This window comes from Epinephelus lanceolatus, chromosome 1 (assembly GCF_041903045.1).
Source record: "Epinephelus lanceolatus isolate andai-2023 chromosome 1, ASM4190304v1, whole genome shotgun sequence".
NCBI classification, from domain to species: domain Eukaryota; kingdom Metazoa; phylum Chordata; class Actinopteri; order Perciformes; family Serranidae; genus Epinephelus; species Epinephelus lanceolatus.
Window position 1 is genome coordinate 35,120,929 of NC_135734.1, and position 23,949 is coordinate 35,144,877.

General features: G+C 40.8%; 1 protein-coding gene across 3 annotated transcripts in view; it reads left to right on the forward strand.

Annotated features, from left to right (window-relative positions):
* Window positions 1-23,949, forward strand: part of tox2 (TOX high mobility group box family member 2) — a 144,783-nt gene that overhangs the window by 40,195 nt on the left and 80,639 nt on the right. For all 3 annotated transcript variants that reach the window (XM_078169829.1, XM_033626775.2, XM_033626777.2), the window contains exon 2: window positions 10,124-10,216. In XM_078169829.1, coding sequence (XP_078025955.1) covers window positions 10,124-10,216 — 93 coding nt within the window. The remainder of the gene's footprint in view (window positions 1-10,123; window positions 10,217-23,949) is intronic.

The window sequence follows — 23,949 nt, forward strand, 5'->3', positions numbered from 1 at the left end:
TCCAACCTTAAAAGCACAGGCGTAACCATGTACGAACATACAAGCTCACATGAGTTTACACCAGGAGTGGATGGATAGTAAAAGCTACGGTCAGCTATAAATAGCCCCGGCTCAAACTGTGGTGTTAGCTGGATATTCCCCATGGTGTGATCAGTAGTTTGAGTGTCAGTAGTGGCTTGAGGCAGGTAGCCCCTGGGTTCATGTCCTGGTTATGGTCGAGCTGCTTAGGCCTCAGCTGACATCTCTTTCACACACACACACACACACACACACACACACAACTCATCTGTCCATCTCTCACTGCAAGTGTGTAAATAAATAATACCTACAAATACAGCCGAATGGGATGTGACAAACCTGCTGAATTCTAATCTATGCGAAAATAAACAGAAAAATCTAAACAAACAATCACTGTATACATGAGAGTCAATATGTTTTTGCAATTCAGGTCTGTAGCTTCCAGCCTTCAGTAATCAATGTTCTGTATTGATTCACTATATTACACAAGTACTGGCTTAGCAGTGGAGTCTGAATGCATTTCTGTACATGAACCTTGAGCCATATATTAAAGTTACTTCTCTGTTTATACAGAGTTTAAGTCTGTCTTTTCCTTTGAAATAAACAACACTCAGAATGTGTTTCCAGGGTCTAAAGGCTAAAACTCACAGATGGTAGCAGAGATACTGTGGCTATATTACCATCAAACCCAAGTCCCTGCAAAGTAAAGTTGGTTTCATTAAGTTAAGAAACCTAACACCTGCAAGTAATTTGTCACTTTAAGGTTCCCTGACATACTGTACATCCATCCAAACTGAGCTGGGAATTCAGCTTTGAATAGAGCCATTGGCACCTTAAGGGTGGGCCAAGAGGGGGCTAGGGAGGTAGTAGTATCTTGTAAAACTAGACAAATCAAGGCATCCATTGGTAGCAAACATGTCATGTCAGCATGGCATGTTGGGAAACAGGCTAAATAACACTTTAAATTTAGGCTAAATGTTGGCAAGGGAACAACTGGCATGGCCTTTTTTAAAAGGATCCCTTGAATTCTCACCTCAAGATATCTGAATGACAGTTGGTTCTATTGGGTACCCACGAGTTTCTCCTAAACGTGAGTAGGCCTGTACCCAGTAATTGTTTTGTTCCTTACAATCAGTGTACTCCTTAAAATAAAAGTTGTATATTTGTCTTTTAAAGGAAAAAGGACAACCAGCCTATGTGAAGAACAGTGAATAACCTAACATGTATAGATAGGTAACATAAAAATTGAGAACAATATCGGCCCTAACACCGAACCTTGTGGAACACCTTTTGAAATATTAAGGAAATCTGAGTGAACATCATCCATTTTTACACACTGTAGTCTGTTAGAGAGATAGTTTTTAAACCATAGACAACTGATAGGATCAAAACCAATACAGGCAAGTTTATAGATAACATAAAAACAGGATTGTTGTTGTGGTATTAGTCTATGTACATCAGATGATTAGGAATAGTAATTGTAAAATAAGAAACCAAAGTGCATCAGTTCGTGATTCCTTAACACTTATATTGACATAGTTTTCAACTAGCCTATATAATAAGGGTGCTGTCAGACCTAGAGTTGTCTTGCTTTGGTCTGAATCAGGGACTTATTTTGTAACAAAGTTGTATGATTGCCTAGAGTTGGTTCATGTTCTCATGGCAGCATTTATAAGCGGACCAGATCAAATGCCTTGTGCAAGAAAGCTACTTTTGATTGGTCAGAATTTTCATGCAGCAAAACGTTGAAAGAGAGTACACACACAATGGAGGGACAACTACGCAGGTTGATTTTAGCGCTGGTCATCGTGGACTATATTGCTGTCATTGTTCATTTTAGTCAAACCATACAGTTTGAAAACGAGGTGCAACTGCTGTGTTCACACCTGCTCAAACAAACCGCACTTAGGGGTCAAATGAACTTGAGTTTGATTGAACTGAACCAAACAGGGCAGGTGTGAAAGCACTCATATACACCATAATAGAATTCCTGAAGTTCAGTTATGCATTTTGATCTTGATGAACCACACCAAGATTTCCAGTGGCACCCATCTGGCCACCCCTATGAAAAATTTCTGGGGGCACCACTGTAAAAAAACAAAGCTGTATGTATGTATGTAAATTATATCTGAATTATTTGCTATCAAATTAGATCATATCACATTCAGTTAGGACTCAGCCGTATGGAGGAAATCAATGTTATTGACCAAATTGTTGTAATGATAAGATATTTTTGATAAATAATCATAAGTAATGTAGAAATAATGCCAAAGTGGGTAATAGTAGATCAAAGTACGGCTGCAACACGCTGCTAAATGCAGAAAATTACATCACTTTACGGTAACACATCTTTTAAAACCAGGAAATGACAGCACTTAAGATATTACACTCCACAGTCAATGACAATATCTAGTCTCATTTCACAGTATTGATATAATAACAATATATTGCCAAGCCGTACAATCAGTACAAATCTATGAAGGAAAATGATTCATTACGATATGCAAACCAATGTTGGCATGCTGCAGTTTTTTCTCAGACTTAAGTCTCTACAAACCACTGAAAAAGTGATTCATACTCTGTTATTGACTGTTAGACCAGCGCAGCTAGATATGCGACTGATATTGTGTAATGTGTTTATGCAACAGAATTGACAGGATAACGTATGTTAGCAGTTGAAATATCAGGAAGAGCAGCACCACAGGAAGCTGAATTGAACAATGCAGGGACTGAATCTGGAATGAGGGTAACGTTTTGTATCATTGATCTTCTTGTGTCAGCGTGCATGCATTGTTGAGTGCATACTGTACATACAGTATGGAGTGCTGTCTCCATGATGTATATATACAGTACGTGTGTACATGCACGATCATGTGTGTGTGTGCATACATTACTGTATACTATAGATGAGTGATAGGGTTTCCCCATAAGCCGGTCTAGGCCCTGCATTCCTCCCATCTGTGGAGTCTGATGTGTGCAGGCCTTTCAGCTAATCTGGGAAGAATGTCGGCTGCAGACACACATGTGTTCCATTAAGTCCAGATCTGCGTAAATAATATAACATGCAACAGCTAACGTTACAGGTAACTATACCCCCACAGCTGTGCCTTTGGCTTTGCAGTGCCCCACCACCCCCGCCTATAAAAAGGCAACGCTGATATCTAATGAGTAGGTGTATCGTAGCATCTACTGTGCTCTAGGCTGATTTGGAGAAAAATAAAGATGATGAATATTTATTAGATAGAGGTGGAAATATTAACACAATTGAGTATCATGACATTACGCTCTGTTGTATTGTATTGATTTTTAATTAGTAGTTTACATGCAAACATTTGTAGCAGTGGTTCATTTTGTGTAGTGTTTAAAGGCCAGTACATCATCCGCCATTTCACTCTTTCACTCCAACATACTCAAAAGCGTGTTTCAGGGGCTGTGATAAATACAAATGCAGTTCCTGCTGATCTGATTGCAAATAAATTAGCTTTTTTAACTTACATTTTTTTGCATATGGTTATGTGTTTTTTATATTGTGACAGTTCTCCTAAAATAAGATTAAAAATATTGCAATGTATCTCCTACAGTATCAAAAAATATTGAATCATAACCCCTGTATCGTGATGCGTATTGTTTCTTTGTATTTTTTAAATTTTTATTTATTCAGCAGGGACAGTGCACAGCTACTTAGCTGCGCCAGAGTTAGCTATAAGCTATTTGTCATCTGTAGTCCCTGGACAGGAAACAAAGAATAATTTCCCCGCTAGAAGACACTATTATATAAAAAACACAATTACAAAATAGAACATATTCATGACACGACAGCTTCAGCAATAACAATAGCAAGACAACACAACATTAAGTCAATGCAACAACAGCAACAACAGTACAACTACAACATTAGGATATAACAATATTCTATAATGTTAGATAATTTAGATTAGTTATAACGTATCACCAGATTCTTGCCAGTGCACAGCCCCATTATTAGATAATGAAGCCTGACAGATAATGGATTTTATTTATGAATGATAAAAACAAAAATGTTCGTCTTGTACATTTTTGCAAATCATAGACAATTTACTTAACTTGTTAGTGGATACAATGAAACTTAAAGCTTCTCAACAATGCTGTGGTGAAGCTGTGGCTGTGTTAAGGCCAAAAAAAATCACTTGGTTATAGTTTGAAAATGTTTTGGCTTAAAACACCCACATTTGGAGGCACAAAGCCTGGAGGGAAATGTTGTGATGTGTCGGTAAAAAACACCCAGATTTTTCCCACAAACACTACTGAAAACGCAGCGAAATGTTGGCCAGAAAAGAACTGTATTTTTTGGTTTTGAACAGCAGTCCTCTCCCTCTCCTGATGACAGAAGTCAGCTTATATTACATCACTTAAGAAATGTTGAAATGGTTTTGGTATGTATTTGTGGCTCACAGACACGTCCAGTGTGAACATTTTCTTCTGGCGACTGGGTTCTTTTTGATTCTCTTTTAATTCTTTTGTGTTCACATAAAAACACAACATACACATGAGGACATGTCTTAGATATTTTACAGGAGCTCAGATCTTGTAACATATTTAATATATGGTTAAATATTAATTATGAATACAAACATATCAATTAAAAATGTATTTGAAGCAGCAAACATGTTGATACCAATATATCTGTGAAAAACTATCTTGGCCATTAATAGGTAGCAGTTGGCCTTGGTTATATAACGTGGCAGACATTTCAATCACTCGTCAGAAAAATTGCACTTTTGCTTATTTCAGAGAATAAACTTTTCAACACGATTTGTCTGACATAGTCTGAAACTGTCACATGCATCAGTGTAATCAGTATCATGTAAATCTTGAGCATAAAAGTCTGTCACATGGCAGGAGTGGAGCCAGAAAACATATCACAGCCCAACTTGTATCCCCCGCTCCCCCGCCCCCCTCTATTGTTAATGGTTCTACATCCAGACGTCCGTCATTGGCTCTCTGTGTTTATTGTCTGCCTGCTCAGCTTGTACTGATTGGCTCGGCTCTGCCAAGCGACAGGACAATGTTTGCTTTTGCTGTCTGCCTGGGGAAGTCCCTCTTGTCCCCAGCCAGGCTCAGCTACAGTAACTGATACAAAGTTCAGAGGATGCCAGCCTCTTCCTGGTGTGGTGCAGCATCTTCCTGTGGCTGTACACTGAAGTTAGTTAGAAACTAAGTGAGTTGCAGAGTTATTTATTCAGGTGTTTATTTATTTTACCTTTACTTTTCTCAGAGAGGACTACAGAAGCGTGAGCGAACAAGTGAACTCTACCTTCTGCTCTATTTCGGTCAGAACTAGAGTGTGGGTGTGCGGGATTTAAAAAAAAGAAAGAAAAAGTGGTGAGACTCAACGTGGTGTCGAACAGAGATGATAAACTCCTGGCAGCATCTGGTTTTGGTAGAAATATCACAGAAACCCAAAGCCAGCCAGAAAGTGAAAGAGAGGTGACAGGGGTTAGAGCATCTGAAGTGAGGACTTGAAAACAAAAGAAAGGTGTCAGAGAACAAGTGTAGAGAACAATGCTTCGTGCACTTGCAAACTGTTGTGAGCCAGCAAGGAAATGTGAGGAGTTTGGCTGTTGCTGTTCTGGGTGCCAGCGCTCCTAATGAGTCTGTCAGGGCCAGTTAGCGCAGCCAGGCCTGCTTGTGTCCCCTCCAGGCCGCAGACAGCTGTTATTAGCCCCGTAATGGCATGCCACAGGGCCAGATTAGCCTGGCACACTGGAGAAATATCAAACATTCACTTACTGTGGCTCCTTCGCTGGCTAAAGCAGCTATTCTGCGAGGCATTCATTTAGCAGCGATGCTGGCAAGCTACCTAACAAGCCACAAAAGAAAAAGTCTCCACTGAGGGATGCAGTTAGTGTACAGTAGCTCTTCTGCAAGGCAGGAAGAGAAAGAAATGTCTGACTGGAGGATGTGCGAGACGCAACATGCCAGGTCATGTCGCTGATTGTGACCTAGAATGGCACTGCAAATAATATGAACAGCAAATACATACATATATTACAATTTGAAAAAAAACAGTGCCTTTTTGAGTACACTCTAGAACCTCACAGGGTTCTTCTGCTTGTCCCCATAGGAGAACCATTTTTGGATCCTAGTAGAACCTTTTATGAAGGGTCCACTTTGAACCCTGTCAGAGGTTTTAAGTAGAACTCAACATATAAAGCCAAGTTCAGACCAAGATTTGCGACAAGACGAGTTGAAATGTGCCGTTCTGCACGTTCTAAAAACCTGCCGGTTCACACCAATGCAACTAGATGAGACAGTGTATCATCGCTATACTCTCCCTACTTCTGTTCTGTTTTCCAGCTTTTCAGGCTTATTTTGTGGCTGAATATAATTTTTAGCTTCTTAAAATATGAATGAGGATAGTGATAGTGAGATACTGGCTACAGCTGCATCTGTAGTAGTGATGAAACAGTGAAAAACATGGACTGTATTCATAATAAATACGCCACAATAATGTGAATAACCAGCGGCAATTAATCAGTCAATGAGAATGTGTGTGTTTGTGAGGGGGCGTAAGCACATACAGCGAGCAGCAGCAGCGACCTACTGTCCGACACCGGCACCCCGTGAGGATGAAAACAGAGGTCTGGGTGAAGACAGAGCATCTGCCACAGCACGCCGTCTGCGGTCATTTTGTCTTGACCAGTGGACTTCACCACAAGCCGACTGGCTGTTGAAACAGGGATGTACCTTACGTTCTGAAACCAGCCACTGGCGTTTTGACCAGCTGAGTTGCAGGTGACACCATCAGCTGGCTTGAATCAAACTCCGACCGACCAGTTCACACTGCTGCAACTTTTTTCTGCAACGTTCTAAATCGGTTTCATCTCGTCATGAATCATTCGTCTGAACTGGGGTTTAGGTTAAAGAACAATGGCCCCTCTATGAAAGGTATTATGTTGTAATTGTTCCACCTTGAGCCTGTCCCAGGGCTCTAAAAACAGTAATTGACTACATTACCCATATATCCCTATACGATTAATAATGCTTTTAGCCTGGGGCCAATCGGAAAAACGTCCAGTGGCCTTCAGCTTCAAAAGCCTCCTAAAGGGACGGTGCTTATTTGGTCTATCTGAACCAAAGTGCTACTGTAAGGCATGAAATAATAGTTAAAGTATCAACTATGGCAGAAAACAAGTAAAATGAATTGATGAAGGGGATTTAGATTCATCTACATTTGAAACATGGGTAAACATTTGAATATTCAAGGGGTGAGGATCTTTTAACACCCATGCTTTCAGCAATCCTCAAAAAACTCTTTCTCCTAAAAGGATTCTGTGGATGAAAAGGTTCTTAATGAACTCTTGGTCTTATAAAAAACCCTTGGAGAACCCCTTCTTCAAAAAAGGGTTACTTCTGGCTCCGCAGCCCTTCATTAAGAACCTTTTTTCTAATGATGTAAAGGAAAACCATAAATCCACCTTTAAAAAACATGCTGCAAATCCAGAATAGGCGCTTGTGTGATTTAAGTTGTTGGTTGTGAGGACGGTGCAGCATCAAGGAAAGTTGTAAATGAGAGTTCTCTTTAATAACGCCGTGTCATCATTATGCGAACCATATCGACGAGATGGCCACTGCTGTCTACTCATCTGTTTTCACCTTTCATAATGAGCACAGGAAATCAAAACCTTACACAGCAAGTACTCTCACTCTGCCTCAGGGGATAGGCTGCCACTGTACACTGTGTGTGATAGGCCATTAGATCAGCATACTGTTACTGTTCTGCATAGAACGCTGCTCATAGGGGATAAATCATGCTCTTTGAGCCTGTGATTTCTCGACTGTGTTTCATGCACGGTATGTTACATAAGCTTTTGCATACACCGGGTTTCACTGCGAGGTAATCACTACGCATTTAGGCCCATAAACGCAATCTGCAAAGGTGTGTTTATGGCGATTCCACTATAAAAGCTGAGGCCTGCTACGCTCATGTGCGCACCGGATGTGTGTTTGCCCGTACCATGTGACTGACTACAAGTGAAAAACAGGGTCAGTTTTGGTTGTTTTCTCACTCAGTTGTTAAATATAGTCAAATACTGCGTCTGTCTGAATCTGAGGCCCTGCCTGTGTGTGTCTGGGTGTTTTTGTGTATGATTTTTGTCGATTGTGAGTGCGTGTGAGTGAGGTGACAGACTGAATGCCAAAAAAGAATAAGGGAAGACAGAATAAAGCAAGTAAAAGATTAAGTACAAGAGAGAGATAATGTGTTATTTGTTCTAGATTGCTGCACTGTTTTTTTTCTCCCTCAGTAATCTACATCACATCCTCATTAGCAGACTGTTTGTATCAAATGTGGCAAAGCCATTAAGCACTATACATAGCAGGCAGTAGTAGTCATTACCAAATATACTAAAATAAATTCATGTTTTATTATCTTATTTATGAGAAACCAGTTTCCACATCACCGGTTGCAGCATTTATTTTCATGGCCCAGACACACCAAAGCAACAGCAAAGAACTAGTGGTGACAAAGGCTGACTGTTGTGTCGCCTTACGTCTCCTGTGCCATAAAGTTGCACTTGAATGCGTCACAAAGACATGAGCCAACAACCAACTAGCACGTACACAAAAGGGATACCAGCAGGTGGCGGTAGTTTGTAGTCGTCATTCAGAATGGGAAAACGGACCAGCAATAGGACAGATTCAAGATGCTAGTTAGCCAGTTAGCACATGAACGATACAACCCAATGTTGACAGAAGAAAGCATATTTACCGTGCGTCAACGAACAATTACACAAACAATTTCGAACTGTTTCTGCTAAAGAGCTCAATGGCTAAAAACTTTTTTTTGGCTTTTTGCCTTTATAAGATAGGCAAAGGGGAGGGGATGACATGCAGCAAAGGGCCACAAGCTGGAATCAAACCAATGGCTGCTGCGGCAAGGACATTGCCTTCGTACATGGGATGCTTGCTTTACTTACTAAGCCACCAAGCGCCCCATGTCTGCTTGACTTTAGCTGTTTGTTTGCTCTCCCTACTTCTCTTCTTGTGCACTGAGCTCAGTTGCCGATCAGTGATTTCATTTACCAACGAGCTCTGACGCAGATTCAGGGTGCTGAATCAGCCGAAAAAAAGCGGACGAGGGCCGACTAGAGCCAACGTCACGGCCCAGCATTGACTAACAGCGGACCATCACCTTGGTGTGTCAGGGCTCTAACAGCTGGCACCATACAGAAGCTAAAATAGACTCTCCGACACCAAAAAGAAAAAGATGTAACTCGTTTTATCAATTAACACCCACACGGAGACAATAGGTGATCACTGTCAGATGATAGAAACAACATGCAAACTGTTAAGCAGATGTTACCACAAAGAGATGTTAATGCAAGATTCACAGAATATCAAGAAATCACCAAGGTACAGCGAGATGTGTATAGTTGAGTGAGGGAAGTGATGAAAGCGATGAAGACAAGGAGCGAGATAGAGAAAGTGAGATTTGAATTGAATCCTGGGATGTAACCCCCGCTGAGGCTGTGGGCCACGGTGTGAACCACACTGAGCTGCACTGTCTTTCCCTGGCAGGGACCACTTGTTGCGAATCATTAGCTTCCCAACTACTGAGGGCTTTGCCACCACTCCCTCAGGTTGTGTTGTACAGCTGAAACCCACATGGGCAATTACAGGGAGGAGCCGGCCCACCACACTCTAATTATCAGCTGTGTAACGTATAGAAAGATGGAGTCGGCAGAGGAGTACAGTGGAGCAGAGCGCAGAAACCCTGGCTACCAAACACAACAGCTTAGTTCCATTAGTGCCGCTACTGAGCCAACCTTATCCAGTTATTATGTGTGGTACATCACCATGAGGTGATGTGATTTAACATGGCAGCCAATGTGCAGGCTCTCCGACTTGGCGGAAATTTATGAAACCAGCACTCGTAAACAAAATGAGGACCATGAAAAGAACTATGTGTGATCCTTGCTCTTTGGTTGAGAAAATAAAACTTGAGTAACTTCGAAATTAAGTTACTTTGGAGCACATTTAATTCATTTTTTCACTCTGGTTTTATTCTTGTGTTTTACATATGCTTTACTCTTTATGCTCAAAATCTCCCTCTCTCCTCCTCCAGAGCAGATACGGTGCTGCAGATCGAGGTGTGAGGCTCTACAGTTCCCTGCCCATGCGCCCAAACCCTGACGGCAAGAGACTGCCCTCTACTGGGGTAAGACTCATCTCTCTCAGCCCACTCTCCCCCCCTCACCCCTGCTCCCTCACCCCTAGGTCTCATCCACACCTACATGCACCGACATGCCACATTAAACCCTCATCCATACAGTGAGACCTTCCCTCATCTGCACAGTAGGACTGTCCAAACACTGGAGAGCAGTGACAGAAGCAGTGTCAAAGGCTTTTTTTTAACTGAAGTGTGCACACCTTGGATGCACAGTAGCTTCTGCATAGAGGACAATCACCATACATCCCATTGTTTTAAACCTAGCAGCATCTGCCTCAACTACCATGACTTCTTCCCTGTCGTCTAACTCCTCATCCCACTGCTAGTCACTAGGGTTGGGCACCATTCACATGTGAACAGATACCAATAGAACCTATTTCAGTGCTCTGTTATTTCTGTAATAACAAAAATTCTTGAGCAAGTTGCAGGAGTGACGCATAAAAGAAAAGCAATATTGCTCCTCTGCTCTTTTCTAATCACACAGAGCTAATCTTCTGTCTGTCTCTGTCTGAGTGTGTCTATACTTGTCTAGCAGTGATACTTGGCTATTACTAAAGTAATATAGAAAAGAAAATAAACCAGATGCTGAAACCATAGCAGGAGTCAGAGAGCTGTTTTTTTGCCTATAAAGCCGGCAGCTACGTGGCCAGCCTGCAGGCGTCTGGGAGCTCTTTTCTAAATCCAGTGTTTTCACCCTGATATACAAACACTTATTACTCTTTTCAAAATTAATAATATTACTTTACTCATTACTCCCTGCCAACAGTAATTCGTTACACTACTCTTTATATTACTTTTCCGTTACACCCTATAAGAATGGTAATTGCGGATCTTCCCAAAACTGAGATGTGTGCCTCTGTGTGGATGTCAGGGTAATCACCGCTAAGTGTAGCTAAGGCTAGTTAACTTCTATTTACCTGGGGGTTTTCTGTTGCCCGTGATCGGTATTTTCCCAAGGCTCATGGAGCAACATTTCAACCACCACATATCTAGCCATAAGCTTCATTTGGTGTTCGTAGCTGCAGCTGTACACAAATAAAGTCCAGGTTTGGTTGTTTGGCCTGTGCAGGGCTACAGCCAACCCAGGAGGGCTCACCTTTGGTGGGGTGTATTTCCTGGAGCTTCATGTTGTTGTGTTGTTGGTCATAGTAGGTGTATCCGACCAGAGGTTTGAGGACGTGTTTTTGCAGTGGGAAGAGTTTTAGTGCGACTACCTGCAGCAACAGTGTTCTTGTCATCGTTCATTCCGACAAAATCAAAGTAATGGGAATGTTTCCAGCCGCTAAGCTAAGCGTTTCCAACTAGCTTGCTGCTTTATAACGTGTGTGCGCAGTAAGACGATTACGAAAATGAGTCCGCTGATATGATGTTTTATTTCAAGTCAGTGCTGGCCTGATAACAAAAGTAATGTTGTAACGAGTTGTTTGGTTTTGTAGTAACTGTAATATTATTACTGAAAGTTATAGTAATTAGTTACACTACTCATTACTGGAAAAAGTAACATTATTATAGTAACGCCTTACTGCCCAACACTGCATTTGATACAGATGGATTTAATGTGAATCGTTACTTGATTGTACCGATGTAATTTGATTCAGAGTTCGACACCCAACCCTACTACTCACGGTACGGGATCTTCCCACGCTTGCCCTGAGAGACCTGCTCATCCTCAAACCATCGCTGGCCACCACAAGGCTCTCAAGAAAGCACCCATCAGACTTGGTGGTTTGTGTGGTATCTGCATGGGAGCAGAAGCATTTCGCTGCAGCTGATAGGCCAAACCAACCGCCTCCCGCTGTGTTCGCGTTCACACAGAACAAAGGCATGCAGCGGCTTTCTGCAGACAGTGCTTCTGCTACAAACCTGTTTTAAGGTTAAAAATAAAAAGAAGAGCAACGTTGATTAAATGAAATAAAACATTTGGTGATTTTCTCTTTTCTTTTGTCGTAAAGCACCTGTATCAGGGCATCAAAGTCTCGTTTTTTAACTGTTTCATTATATAATTGTTTGTAAGGCCGCTTGGAAAAAAGAAAAAGTTTATTGAAGTTCAGCGATGCAGCACTTGCAGCACTTTGACTTTGACAAAGTGCTGGAACAGTAACTCTGCTTTGTTTGTGACACCTTTCTTTCATTTTTTCTTAATAAAAAAAAAGAAGAAATCTTTTAGTATTGTGAAAATCATAATTAGAATCTAGCTTGCCTTGCTTTTATGCATTTATGCATTTATGTAACAAAGGAGAGAAAATGAAAGAACAATAGAGCGAAAAGAGAGAATTTAATTTCATATGTCTCCTCTTTTTCATGTTTCACTCCATGCAAGTGCTTTTTGAATTATCTCTTCTCTGCTCTGGGGCTCAATGAGAGGAAGAGTGGGTGAGCGCGCGAGGGAGAGGGGGGGGAGACAGAAACAGAGAGAGAGAGAGGAGAGACAGACAAAGTGAAAGCCGTGTAATATTGTTGGTGCGCACCTTTTTTTAATTACAACAGAGATTGTATTGATGTCTCAGGCCACATGTCCTCAATCATTTATCAAGGGGGGGAGAGTGCTAACAAAGCATTTCTAAGAAACCCATCCTCTCCTAGGGCCTGGAATCATACGTTATCTAAAGTGAATATTGTTAATGCTGTTCTGTGGAGAGACCCACTTACAAATCATGGGAATGAGTTCCTTGTCAGTACATGCATGAGGTAGTAAAGATATATATCCGCTTGCATCTGATCCTCTGTTGAGCAAATAAAATTCTGCATCTGGATCTCGATGCAGAAATTGTTTTTGAAACGACGAGGGACGTGTTAAAAAATAATGGATGAAGAAAGGAAAATTTCTAGATTGTCTTTTTTTTTTTTTCAACTTAAAGATTACATCTCTCACGCAGATTAGAATTCATCATAAAAAAAAAGAGAAAGAAACAATACAGAAGGAGACAATACGTGCTATTTTTTCTCCCTGTCTCTTTGGTTTTCTGTCATTTCCTTTTGTCTGTTATTACCTCGCTGTAGCGTCAGTACAGTAGCAGACTGTAGCTACAGGCTGCATGGAGAGGAGGAGAATATAAACCACTTAACATGCAGGAGGAAACCAGACGTTTTTCCATTGCACTTATCAGGTGCTGTGGTGAGAGCAAGTGTCAAGGTGCAGAAGGTCCCTGCACCCCCCTCGTTCTCACCCCCCCTCCAACCTCTCCTTCCTCCCTTCTTCCTTCCCCTGCACACCCCTTTTATTTTCCCCTGATCTCTATCTCTGTCTCCCCCCCACCTCCCTCTGCCTCACCCCACCACCACTCACCACCCTCGGTTCAGTTAAAAGTGGGCTTGGCACTTCCGCACTCCCCCCACCCCCATTTCTCCTCACCACCACCACCACCACCACCACTTCTTTTCTCTCTGTCAAACTAACCTCCAACTCCTGCTCTTCACCTCTATGTTTCCTGTCAAGGTGCACTGCCCACCTCCCCCTCCCCACCCAACCACCGGCTCTGCCCCCGCAACCTTTTCCTTTTCTTTCTTTCAACATCTATTATGGCTCTAAATGCCTACAGTTCATTTTTTTAAATGCTCGGTGCAGAGGGCCTGACCCCCAGCGCTCTGCTGTGATCTCACCATCCCTGCGTGTTCGACGAATGCAGGGGGAGTTCTGTTGTATTAGTGGCTTTGAAGGGAATCTCTGTAAAAATTGAGTGTACGCTTTATTGCTCTGCTCTCTGGTTTTTATGAATTCTTCTTTAACATGTGAATTAATCTGTCCAAATTAACAAGTGCACAGTGTGTAATGTCCATTAGGCAGGGATGTGTGTGAAGTGAGTGTGCTGTGTAGAATCATATACACATAGGGCTGGACAATGGAACTTTTTGAATAGCTAAGATTATTAACCTCTTACTGACTTAGTACGTTAACCTGCTCAGAACCCAATAAGTTCCAAACACAAAAAAAATCTCTATATTGTAATGGTGAATTTCTAGTCTAAATGGACTCATAAATTGTTAGTAACAGTACTTTATCGTGTGCTATTTTTTCTGTCCATTCCCATGGACGAATAATCTGAACACAAAAAACACCAGTAATCACCAGTAAAAATCACGGTAAACAGACCTTTTTTCTACAAAAAACATGAGATTATTTATTTTTTCTGAATAGTTAACTTCTATTAATGAATAAAGTGATGCTTTAAAAAAGCATTATATATGCATTTTGTATTGTACCTATCAACGCTTCTCAAAATATCCGCAATTTCTGAAGTATCTCAAGAAAATAGTGTGTTGAAAACCTCCTGAAATTAAATTTACTGTGTACATAATCAGTAGGATGCATTATATGCTGACTGTATCTTTAGAATATTAAATGAGAACCAACTTAAACTGTATTTCCCCAATTCGTTTTCCGGTGACACTCAAATCCACTGTCCATCCAATGGATAGTGGATGTTTTTGAAAATATTCTGAGTAAAAGCTGTAAATCTTTCATATGATATTTTGACATGTATAAGTAATATAAGATTTCATTTTTAGTATAAAAGGTGTTAAAGGACAAACTGTGTACTCTAACAGTATGATTTATAGACTCAAATGTGCCCTTTGCGCCTATCTATCCTCACTGTCAGCCATGTTTGTTAAAAAAGGGGACGTGGCTCTACTGCAGTCCTCTCTTGATGATGTTGAACACTGTGATTGGCTCATAGACATCCCATCAAATAAGCCTTTGCATTTGGATGGGGCTGAATGACTGTAATCTAAACATCTTAGAAAAGTTTTGTCAATTAGCTGGAACCGGGAGGTAATTAGCCTAGCTTAGCATAAAGACTACAAGCGTGGGAAAACTGCTAGCCTGAGTCTGTCAAAAAATCCACCAACCAACACTCAATCCTTAACATTTGAATCTTGTTTAATCTGTAACCAACAGCTACCGTAGACAAGACGGTAAAAAAAGCAGTGAAGTAGCAGAGGACTTTTATTTCTTTTTTAGCAGACTGCTCGAACGCAACTCATAGATGCAACACTGCCTCCACTAAAGCAAGTGGTGGCACTGTGCAGCCTCAAAAGCAAAGATTGCATTCCCCCATTAAACAGAAAGAAGAATAAGAAGAAGCAAATATGCACCATTGAGGCAGGAAGTACCATGTATATATGCCAGTGTTAGCCAGCTGGCTAATTCTCAACTGCAGTCCTTTGGCGAGATGTTTTGATATGAATAAAAGGATAAAATTCACAGGACAAATACAGCATGAAGACATGCAGACAGCATTAACTACAGCAAACAGGAATTCTCAAGGGAAAAACAGAAGCCATGCAAAGCAACAAGCAACAGCAGAGCATAAGTACAATACAGTAATGTAACAACAATTAGCACGTTAGCACAAGCAGACATGCAAGCAGCATTAAGTACCAGCACACAGCTTAGCACAATTACAGTGGCATTAGCATCATAAATTGATGCAGAAGAGGCACAAATTTGAATATAACAATTCACCAAAATGCGGGAAATGGAGTGTTTGATGACCGCCAGACCTCCTGCTTAGTATGCGCCCCCTTAAATTTTGAAACAAACCTACAGCTTTAACAACAAGGAATAATGACAGCACGTGCAGTAACTCCCTCAAAGTCTACTCATTGTTATTTTACATTAGTGTCGTCATCAGCAGAATTTTGGGGATAGCCAGGCTAGCTGCTGCGCCTGTGCCTTAATGCTAAGCTAAGCTATGACATGAACTGGGAAGCACAGGCACATGTGTAATGATTGATAATTATTGTTACATCTGTCATTATTCAGGCATTTTCATGTCTTTTAAATCCACAAGTTTTACCCCTTCACATCCAGTATTAATCTGTTTTTCCTTTAAAGTTCAAAGTTTCTGTTCACATTTAATGTTTCCCACTAAATCCAATGAGGTCTAATAAAAATCTTGAATGCATTTTCTTTATCATAAAACATGTGCAAACCAGATGCATTGTTTACATCAGTGTGAACTTGGCAGCAGTCTTCTTCCTCTCTGCCCTTCGTCGGTGCATTGCTGTGATTCTTGGCACATTACCACCACATATAGATCAGCGGCATAGTGTGAAACCACAGGGCACCTTTGAGCTTTAAGATGTATCTACCATATTCCACGCTGTCTTTAAGTAAAGTCGTGCCGTTTCTTCAAATGCAAATATATCTTGTGCATCATAGTATACACATTTCCTATAGTATCACCCTGATAGTTTAGTGTCTTTGGAAACTTTAGAATATCCACTAGAATTTAATATAACACTCTGCGGGTTTCAGCAGTGTTTGGCTGCACAGCATGGCACTCCAATAACTGACCCACTGGCGGATCAGTGAGCTTTAATAGTCAAGCTCAGTTTACCTTACTGCATGCACGCATGGTGCAACGTGTTCGAGTTTTATTGTCATCTGTAATGGAACAACAGGAATCTAAACAATTATATAAAATATTGAAATCCAATGAGTGTTTAAGGTGATTCACAATCACTCGGATTGGAGAGGAGGTTTGCTCTAAGCCGAAGTTGGATAAGCATCAGCGTATTCTTTGCAGGGAGTCAAACTGTTTGAGCTACCGTTGTAGATGTTGTTATTGTTGTTGTTGTTTTAGCTCCACTGCTCTGACAGTGATACATAGGGTGAAGGTTCAGAATCTGCTATAGCGCCGAGAAGACAGGATCGTTTCAGGACTCCTTCTCTTCCTCTCTCCGTCTGTTTCCCTTGGTCGCTACATCTCCTCCTCTCTCTACCTCTTTCGCTTTGTCTCTCTCTGTCTTCCTCTCGTTTTTCCGAGCTGATTTGGAGCCTTGCATAGTCAATTATGTAGGGAGTGAGAGATGGAGTGGGGGCTCCAGCTTCCATATTTTGGTGAGATATTAATATTGCATGAGCGCTATTCTGTAGCGAATATCTAAGAGACTGCCTATTAAGGCAGCAGCTGGAGAAGAATGTGACAGACACACACACACATGCACACACTAACACGCGCACACACACACACACACACACACACACACACTGTACATACATACACACACACACACACACACACACACACAGACATCCAGAGAGCAGGGGTGAATCAGTCAGGATCACGCACAGGTTGTTATAATTAGTGTTTTCCAGATTTATTTTGGTGAGATAATAAGAGTGACTCATTTTCCTGTTTAATATGTCATGTTTGTTTATCTTGACATGGCTCACATCACACCGTACAGTGAGCGTGTTTGATGTTGGTGAGAACTGAGTGATGTTCCACTGTAATTGTGCTAAGAATGGAATATTTTAACTAACCAACTGAATCAACAAACAAAACAGAGACACAAAACAAATGCCTGCTGTATGAAAAGGAGGAGGGAGAAAAAAAAAGTGTTGCCAAGATAATTGTGATATTGCAAAGCAGGAGTGATCTGATGGCAGGCTATTTATTTTCTGCTGCTGGGTGGGTATCAATGATGCATACAGCGAGTGTCAACAGTGACAGGCTGAGAAGGTCCCTAGCGATGACTGAGAGGCTCAGCGTGGACACTCAATGCTTTTTTGGGTGCTAAGTGGCGGTGACACCGGATGGTCTGTGATAGACATCTCATTTCATGCCGCCACAGATTGTCAAAAAGCATCTGATTTTAAGGTGTCATGCACAGAAGCCTCATTAATACAGTTTGAGAACATAATAACACTTATTACTTGCTCAAGAGGCTGTTTTGTAAACCTCAAACAATTGATGTAGTAGTGTGACGGGGCTGAAATCAATACCACATTATTCATAATATTCTTTTAATATTGTTATACTGTGTATATCACCATATGGAACATGTAGGGCCGGACAATATGGAGAAAATCAAATATAACAGTATTTTTGATATTGATATTGCAGTGATATTGTCGGGTTGAATATTGGTGCCTTCACAAAATATTTACATAATGAGATATTTGCTAAATAACCATCAGTAATGTGGACATAATGATCAAGTGGGTAAAGCTAAATAATAGAACAGTTGTTATTCAAATGTAAGACGTTATCTTGTCTCATATCATGATATCGATAAATATCGATATTTTGCCCAGCCCTAGGAACGTGTATGTACAATGACATATTAGAACACTGAACTGTGTTTAACATTTATGCATCACTTCAAAAAATTCACGTACTGGTTATAAGGTAGCAGCTAACGTTCATTCTCATTATTGATTAAAAAACTCAGCATTTTTCTTTGTTGTAAAATGTCAGAAATTAGTGCAATAAGCCAGTTATAAATTCTAAGGTGACATCTTCAAATGGCCTCTTTTGTCTGAAAAACCGAAACCAAAATCTATTCAGGTAACTATCAAAGCATGGGCGTAGTTTCAGGGGGGATGCAGGGGACACATCCCCCCCAGTATTAAAGATATTTCCTCCATAATTGATGTAGAAAAAGGCACATGTTGGTGCATAAAAATTCAGTTGAGTACAGGGAATTAAGTTGTGTGTTTTTTTTATTTCAATTTTTAAATAAATCCTATGTCCGTGTGAAAAAGAGAAATTGGGAAATCATTCAGTTGGACAACAGAAATTTGTAAAATGTAAAGCATTACATTGTCATCATCATGAGACGTTTCCATTAAAAGTTGATGTAAAAAATCTTGAATTATCACCTTACAGTGTAGCTAAAATATGTACCTTAAAAACCTCAATTAAAAGCCTAGTCCCAATTAAACATCCAGTCCCCCAGTCCCTTTTACTAGCCTGGTGGAGCTACACATTTTGACAAATAAGGGCCTGTCTCAAATAGAGGCCTGGTCTGGTTGCCAAGCAGTTCATTTTTATAGATGTTCTTTGGATGTATAAAACCTGCCCACTTGAGCTAACATTAATTAGACCTGCTTAGACCGCACATACAAATACAAGTATTTGAACTTTTTTCAATATGGAGATGCTACACATAGTTAGCTCGGTTAGATTCTCCACAGTGCAATCGTTCGGTTAATTTTACTGAAACCATGACCACCAGGGAGGACAGTAATTCATTTACATTGACCACCACGATGAAAAACAAGGGGTGACTCCCTTCCTCTGAAGCTGTTATAAAGTCAGAATATGTGTCCATTCCTCGTTCACCCTGTAAGTTATTCATATTTCTTTAGTCCATAAGGGTCCACTGATCAAAATGATCAAAAGGGTTTTATTGTAAAAATTAATCCAAGTCATGAATATTGTTTTAAGTGGATAAAGTCGCATTTTGTCAGTAAGTTGGGTGCCATATTCCTCGGGTGCTGTAAAACAAGTGTCATAGCTCTCTCTCTCTTTGATGTGCTGTCTCAGTATTCATTTAAGTAGACAGTTTGATCGTGTTTCACGTCTTTGCTGGAAAAAAACAAAACCGTTTTAGGTGAAAGGAATTAAAAGCCTGTCCCTAATATAAGCCTGTTGAGTTCAGTGATATAAGCAAATAATAGCCCGGGCTACTAATTGAAGTTTTACAGTAATCAGCACGTATATGTCAGTCCTCCCATTGACAGTAAACTGTAAAAATGCATGGCAGTCTATGGGACAAATAACTGTCACAGTCACCTTTGTGTAGCTACAATGAAACACTATTCTATTTCTGTGAGTTAGAAATAGTCCGAGCTTCTCTCTGGAGGAATTTAACTGGACCTAAATGCACCGTCTTTGCATACTGTTCATTTCTAAGTATGCCAGCTATACACCCAGTCACCCCCCCTTTCATTGTCAAATCAGGTAGGCTACTGGAAATGTCCTGCACATCAAACATAATAATCAACTGATGGTATTTTTCTCACAGGACTTGGACTTGCAAACATGCTGAAGAGGTTTTCCTTTACAGTCTTTTCCCTCATGCATTGGCATTGCCAGGCACTGTCAAAAGCCCAGAAAGCCCGGCCTGGAGTCGACACAGCCAGTTAGTCCCGAGCCCAGAAGCATCACGCTGGGCCCGACGTCGAACAAGTGCTCGGTGACCTTACAGCACCAGCTGGAGTTAAAAGAAGTCTTTAAAAGGCCGATTCTCCACAGTAATATCATCGCCCATGCCTCAAAGAGTCTGGATTAAGGCCCACTTTCCCTCGCTAAAATGTAACAAATGTGTGAAAAAACATCACAGCCAAAGCCAATGCAGCGGGAACAATGGAGAGAGGAAGAGGAGAGAGGGAGACAGAGAGAGAGGCTAGGAACAGATAGGAGAGGCGGAAGAGAAGGGGAGAAAGAAAGTGAGGGGAAACTCAACATCTTAACCCCCCCCAAACCCCCCCCCCCATCCAACCCCCCCTCCCCGCCAGATATATCAATGTAGTTGGCTTTCTCTGAAATTCAAATGGCAAGAGGAAAAAAAGCTGATAAAAAAAGAAAAAAGAGAAAGAAACCTCTGGCTTTGGAAAGGGGGTGGGGGGTGGGGGGTGGGGGGTTGCTGAGAAAAAGATCTGCCATCTATGTATTAGTGCTCTGTAAATATTACATGAGCTCCACATTCGCTCAGTTGTTTGGCATTACTTCCACTGGATGGGTATATTATTTTAGAAACCATGCCTTGTTTATGGAGAGGCATGACCTACTTCCAGACACTCCTCTCTCTCTCTGTTTCTCTCTGGTATTTTTTTCTTTCTCTAGCCCCCCCTCTCTCTTTCTCTCTGTCTCTCTTTCTCTCCCTCTCTCTTATTCACTTCCAATCTGCGAAATCTCAACTGGTTGTCCCTGCTGAACAATTACAAGGCAGAGAGACCCAAATGGAGATGTTTGTAGAAAACAACATGTGTATAATTAAGGTTTAATGAGCTCTTGTCAGGGTGGAATGTGCAATTAGATTGGTAATAAAAAATTCTGCCTGAATGCTAGTGGCAGATGCTGGATGTGGAGTCAGCATGGCAGTGAATGAAAGAACAGTGAATTATTTTGAGCCCTATTGACAGAAGTAGACGGTGCTGGATGCTGCATTTAGATTTAAATACATGGTGAGATCCCCAAATACAGAAAGAAGGTTTTTCTTTCCTGGTGGTGCTATATTGTGTGTTTTCAAATTACTGTACTTGTGCACACCAGGTCGGTTTCTTGGGAAAACAGTTCTTAAACAGCTGGAGTTGTGCTTTACTGGATGAAGCAGGACACGGTCATTGTGATTTGAATGGAGAAGGTCGTAAATGCACAAATTTAAAAGGGTGACAGGGTTTGATGAATTAGAAATGATTCAGAGAGCATATACCTCTGCCAAGGCTGTACAGTTCTTTAAATTTGTTTTTTTGATAGAAAATGTTTTTTTTAAATTTCCATCTAGATCTGAATTTGCAAGTACAGTATAGCAGTGAAAGACAGTTGTGCTGATAGAGGAGTGGCAGCCATGTTTTTTGGAGAGTACCTAAATCCTGCCCTGGAATAATAAGGCATAACCAGATATTTACACAATGAGATTTTTGCTAAATAACCCTCAGTAATGTGGATATAATGGCTGAGTGGGTAAAGCTAGGTAGAGCAGTCTAGAACAGTCAAATGTAAGACATTTTCTGGTCTCATCTCATGATATCGATATTTTGCCCAATTTTGAAATAAAACCTACGCCCATGTGAAAAAGAGAAATTGGGAAAAAAGTCAGACAATAAGATGTGTAAAATGTAAAACATGATATTGTCATCATCATGTTGAATGGCTAAGCCACGCCCCCCTTCGGACAAAATATCAACATTCAGTGACCGGCGCCAGAGATATTGGATAAAGGAGATACCCCACCGTAGGCTTATTCATTGTTAAGAAAACTGTTACTCTTCCTGTCTCCTAAGTGGGCGTGGTTAGCTCTCCCTCCAATCAGAGCCTATTAATTTTCCTCATTGACAACAATACATTCAGAGCTGCCGCAAGTCTCCTACGGGGGCGTGGCGCTGACGTCACTGAATCAGGAAGTGAGCTGAGTGGGGTATCTCGCTTTATCCAATATCTCTGCCGGCGCTATGGCAGGTGTCACAGTACACGGCATTTCACAGGAGGCAATTGATGATTTTTGGAGACATAACGATCAAATTTTGGCGCATCAAAGTGCCACTGAAGGTTTTTGGCTCAGAATATGAGAAAAGGATAACGGCCTTTTTACCATCTTTACCAAGAGTGTCTCTCCGTTAGTTTGGTGCTACAGTATTTACACTGAAACATTCAGCATAACGTTTGCCAACCTTTGTTCTCTCTGCGATTACAGATAAGTTAATGAAGCTAAGCTCCAGAAGTTAACGTTAGCTTAACTAGAGCCCTTTGGACAACAGCTAACAATGATGTACGATCACCAAAGTACAAAACTAGAACAAAATAGGCTAATGAACTCCCAGCAAACAAGGTGACATGATGAACAACACAGCTAGGAGCTAACGTTAGGCTAACTTTAGCTAACGTTAGCTAGAGATGTTAAAGATAACTTTATATTTCTTTGCAACAAAGTGACAATATGTTGCCACAAACACGATGTTGACTTACCTTAAAACAGATGTAGAAATCATTGTTAATCTTTTTCACGTTGAGTTGATGTTGTGGTCTAACGTTACCGCACAACTTTATCCAAAGGAGACACTTTTCTCGGTTGAGATGTGGTTTCGTAAAGGGTAAAAAATACACCTTGTCGCCCAGCCTCAGGATACCTTGTGTCGGAGTCGCATGTACCCCATGCACACTGTTTGACCATTTTTAAACTTCAAATCTCTGAAAAAGCTCATAAACCCGAACGAAACTGACTTTCTGTGATGCATTTCAATGAACGTCCAGGCAGAGAATGTCTGAGGGTATGGGAATGGCTATGGCTATTGGAAAGGTGTCAAATCTATAAATAGAAGATCATAATGTTGCCGTAGCATCATCTATAAGGCTGCAGCAGCTTATATTTTTCATTATCTACGAATTTGTTGATGCTCTCTCCAAAAAACATCCAAAAATAATGAAAAATTCTCATGATATCTTGCCAGAACCCATGGTGATGTCTTCAAATGTCTTGTTTTGTTTGACCCACAGTCCAAAACCCAATGGTATTTGCTCACTCAGTTCATAATCATCATATCTTTATGACTAAAAAAGCCTTAAATCTTCACATTAGCAAAGCTGGAACCAGTGAATTGGCATTTTTGCTTGTAGAATGACTGAAATTCTTAATCAATTGTCTAAATAGCTGCAGAATAAATTTCTGTTGATCGACAGACTGATAATTGTTTCAGCTCAGAAATGTCATCAGCAATTGCAGGTTGGCTCTAATATGCATAATTTAAGTATTAGCAGTCATAAAGTCTTTACAAATGGCTGCAAATGGTGCTATCTAAAAAAGAGTGAAGCAGCTCATTCTTAGCTGATGGCTGAGCTTCTTCCACCAAATCTGAAATCTAGTACTAAACAGAGATGTCAGCCTGGTATCTCTAAATGAAGTCTGTATTGGACAATGCCACACCTCACCAATTTTCAGTGCTAATTAGGGTTGGGTACCATTCACATTTGGACAGGTAACAGTGCCTGGATTTCGGTATGGGTACCCAACATACCTTCTTTTAACTCTCTCTGTAAGAACGAAAATGTGTTTCAGTTGCATTTTGCGTCAGAAATATTGCAGCAATCATCGTCTACATCACATTTTGGAAAGTGTAACCACACCAGTGATTGCTTGCAACTTGATGTGGCTTGAACAAGCAGCAGGGGTGACTTTGTCTTGCTCTCTTTTCGCCTCTCTAAAGTAATTTAATCCCTCACCCTAATGCGCTCTTTGGCCCTGATTGATTAAACGTGAATTGGTACTCA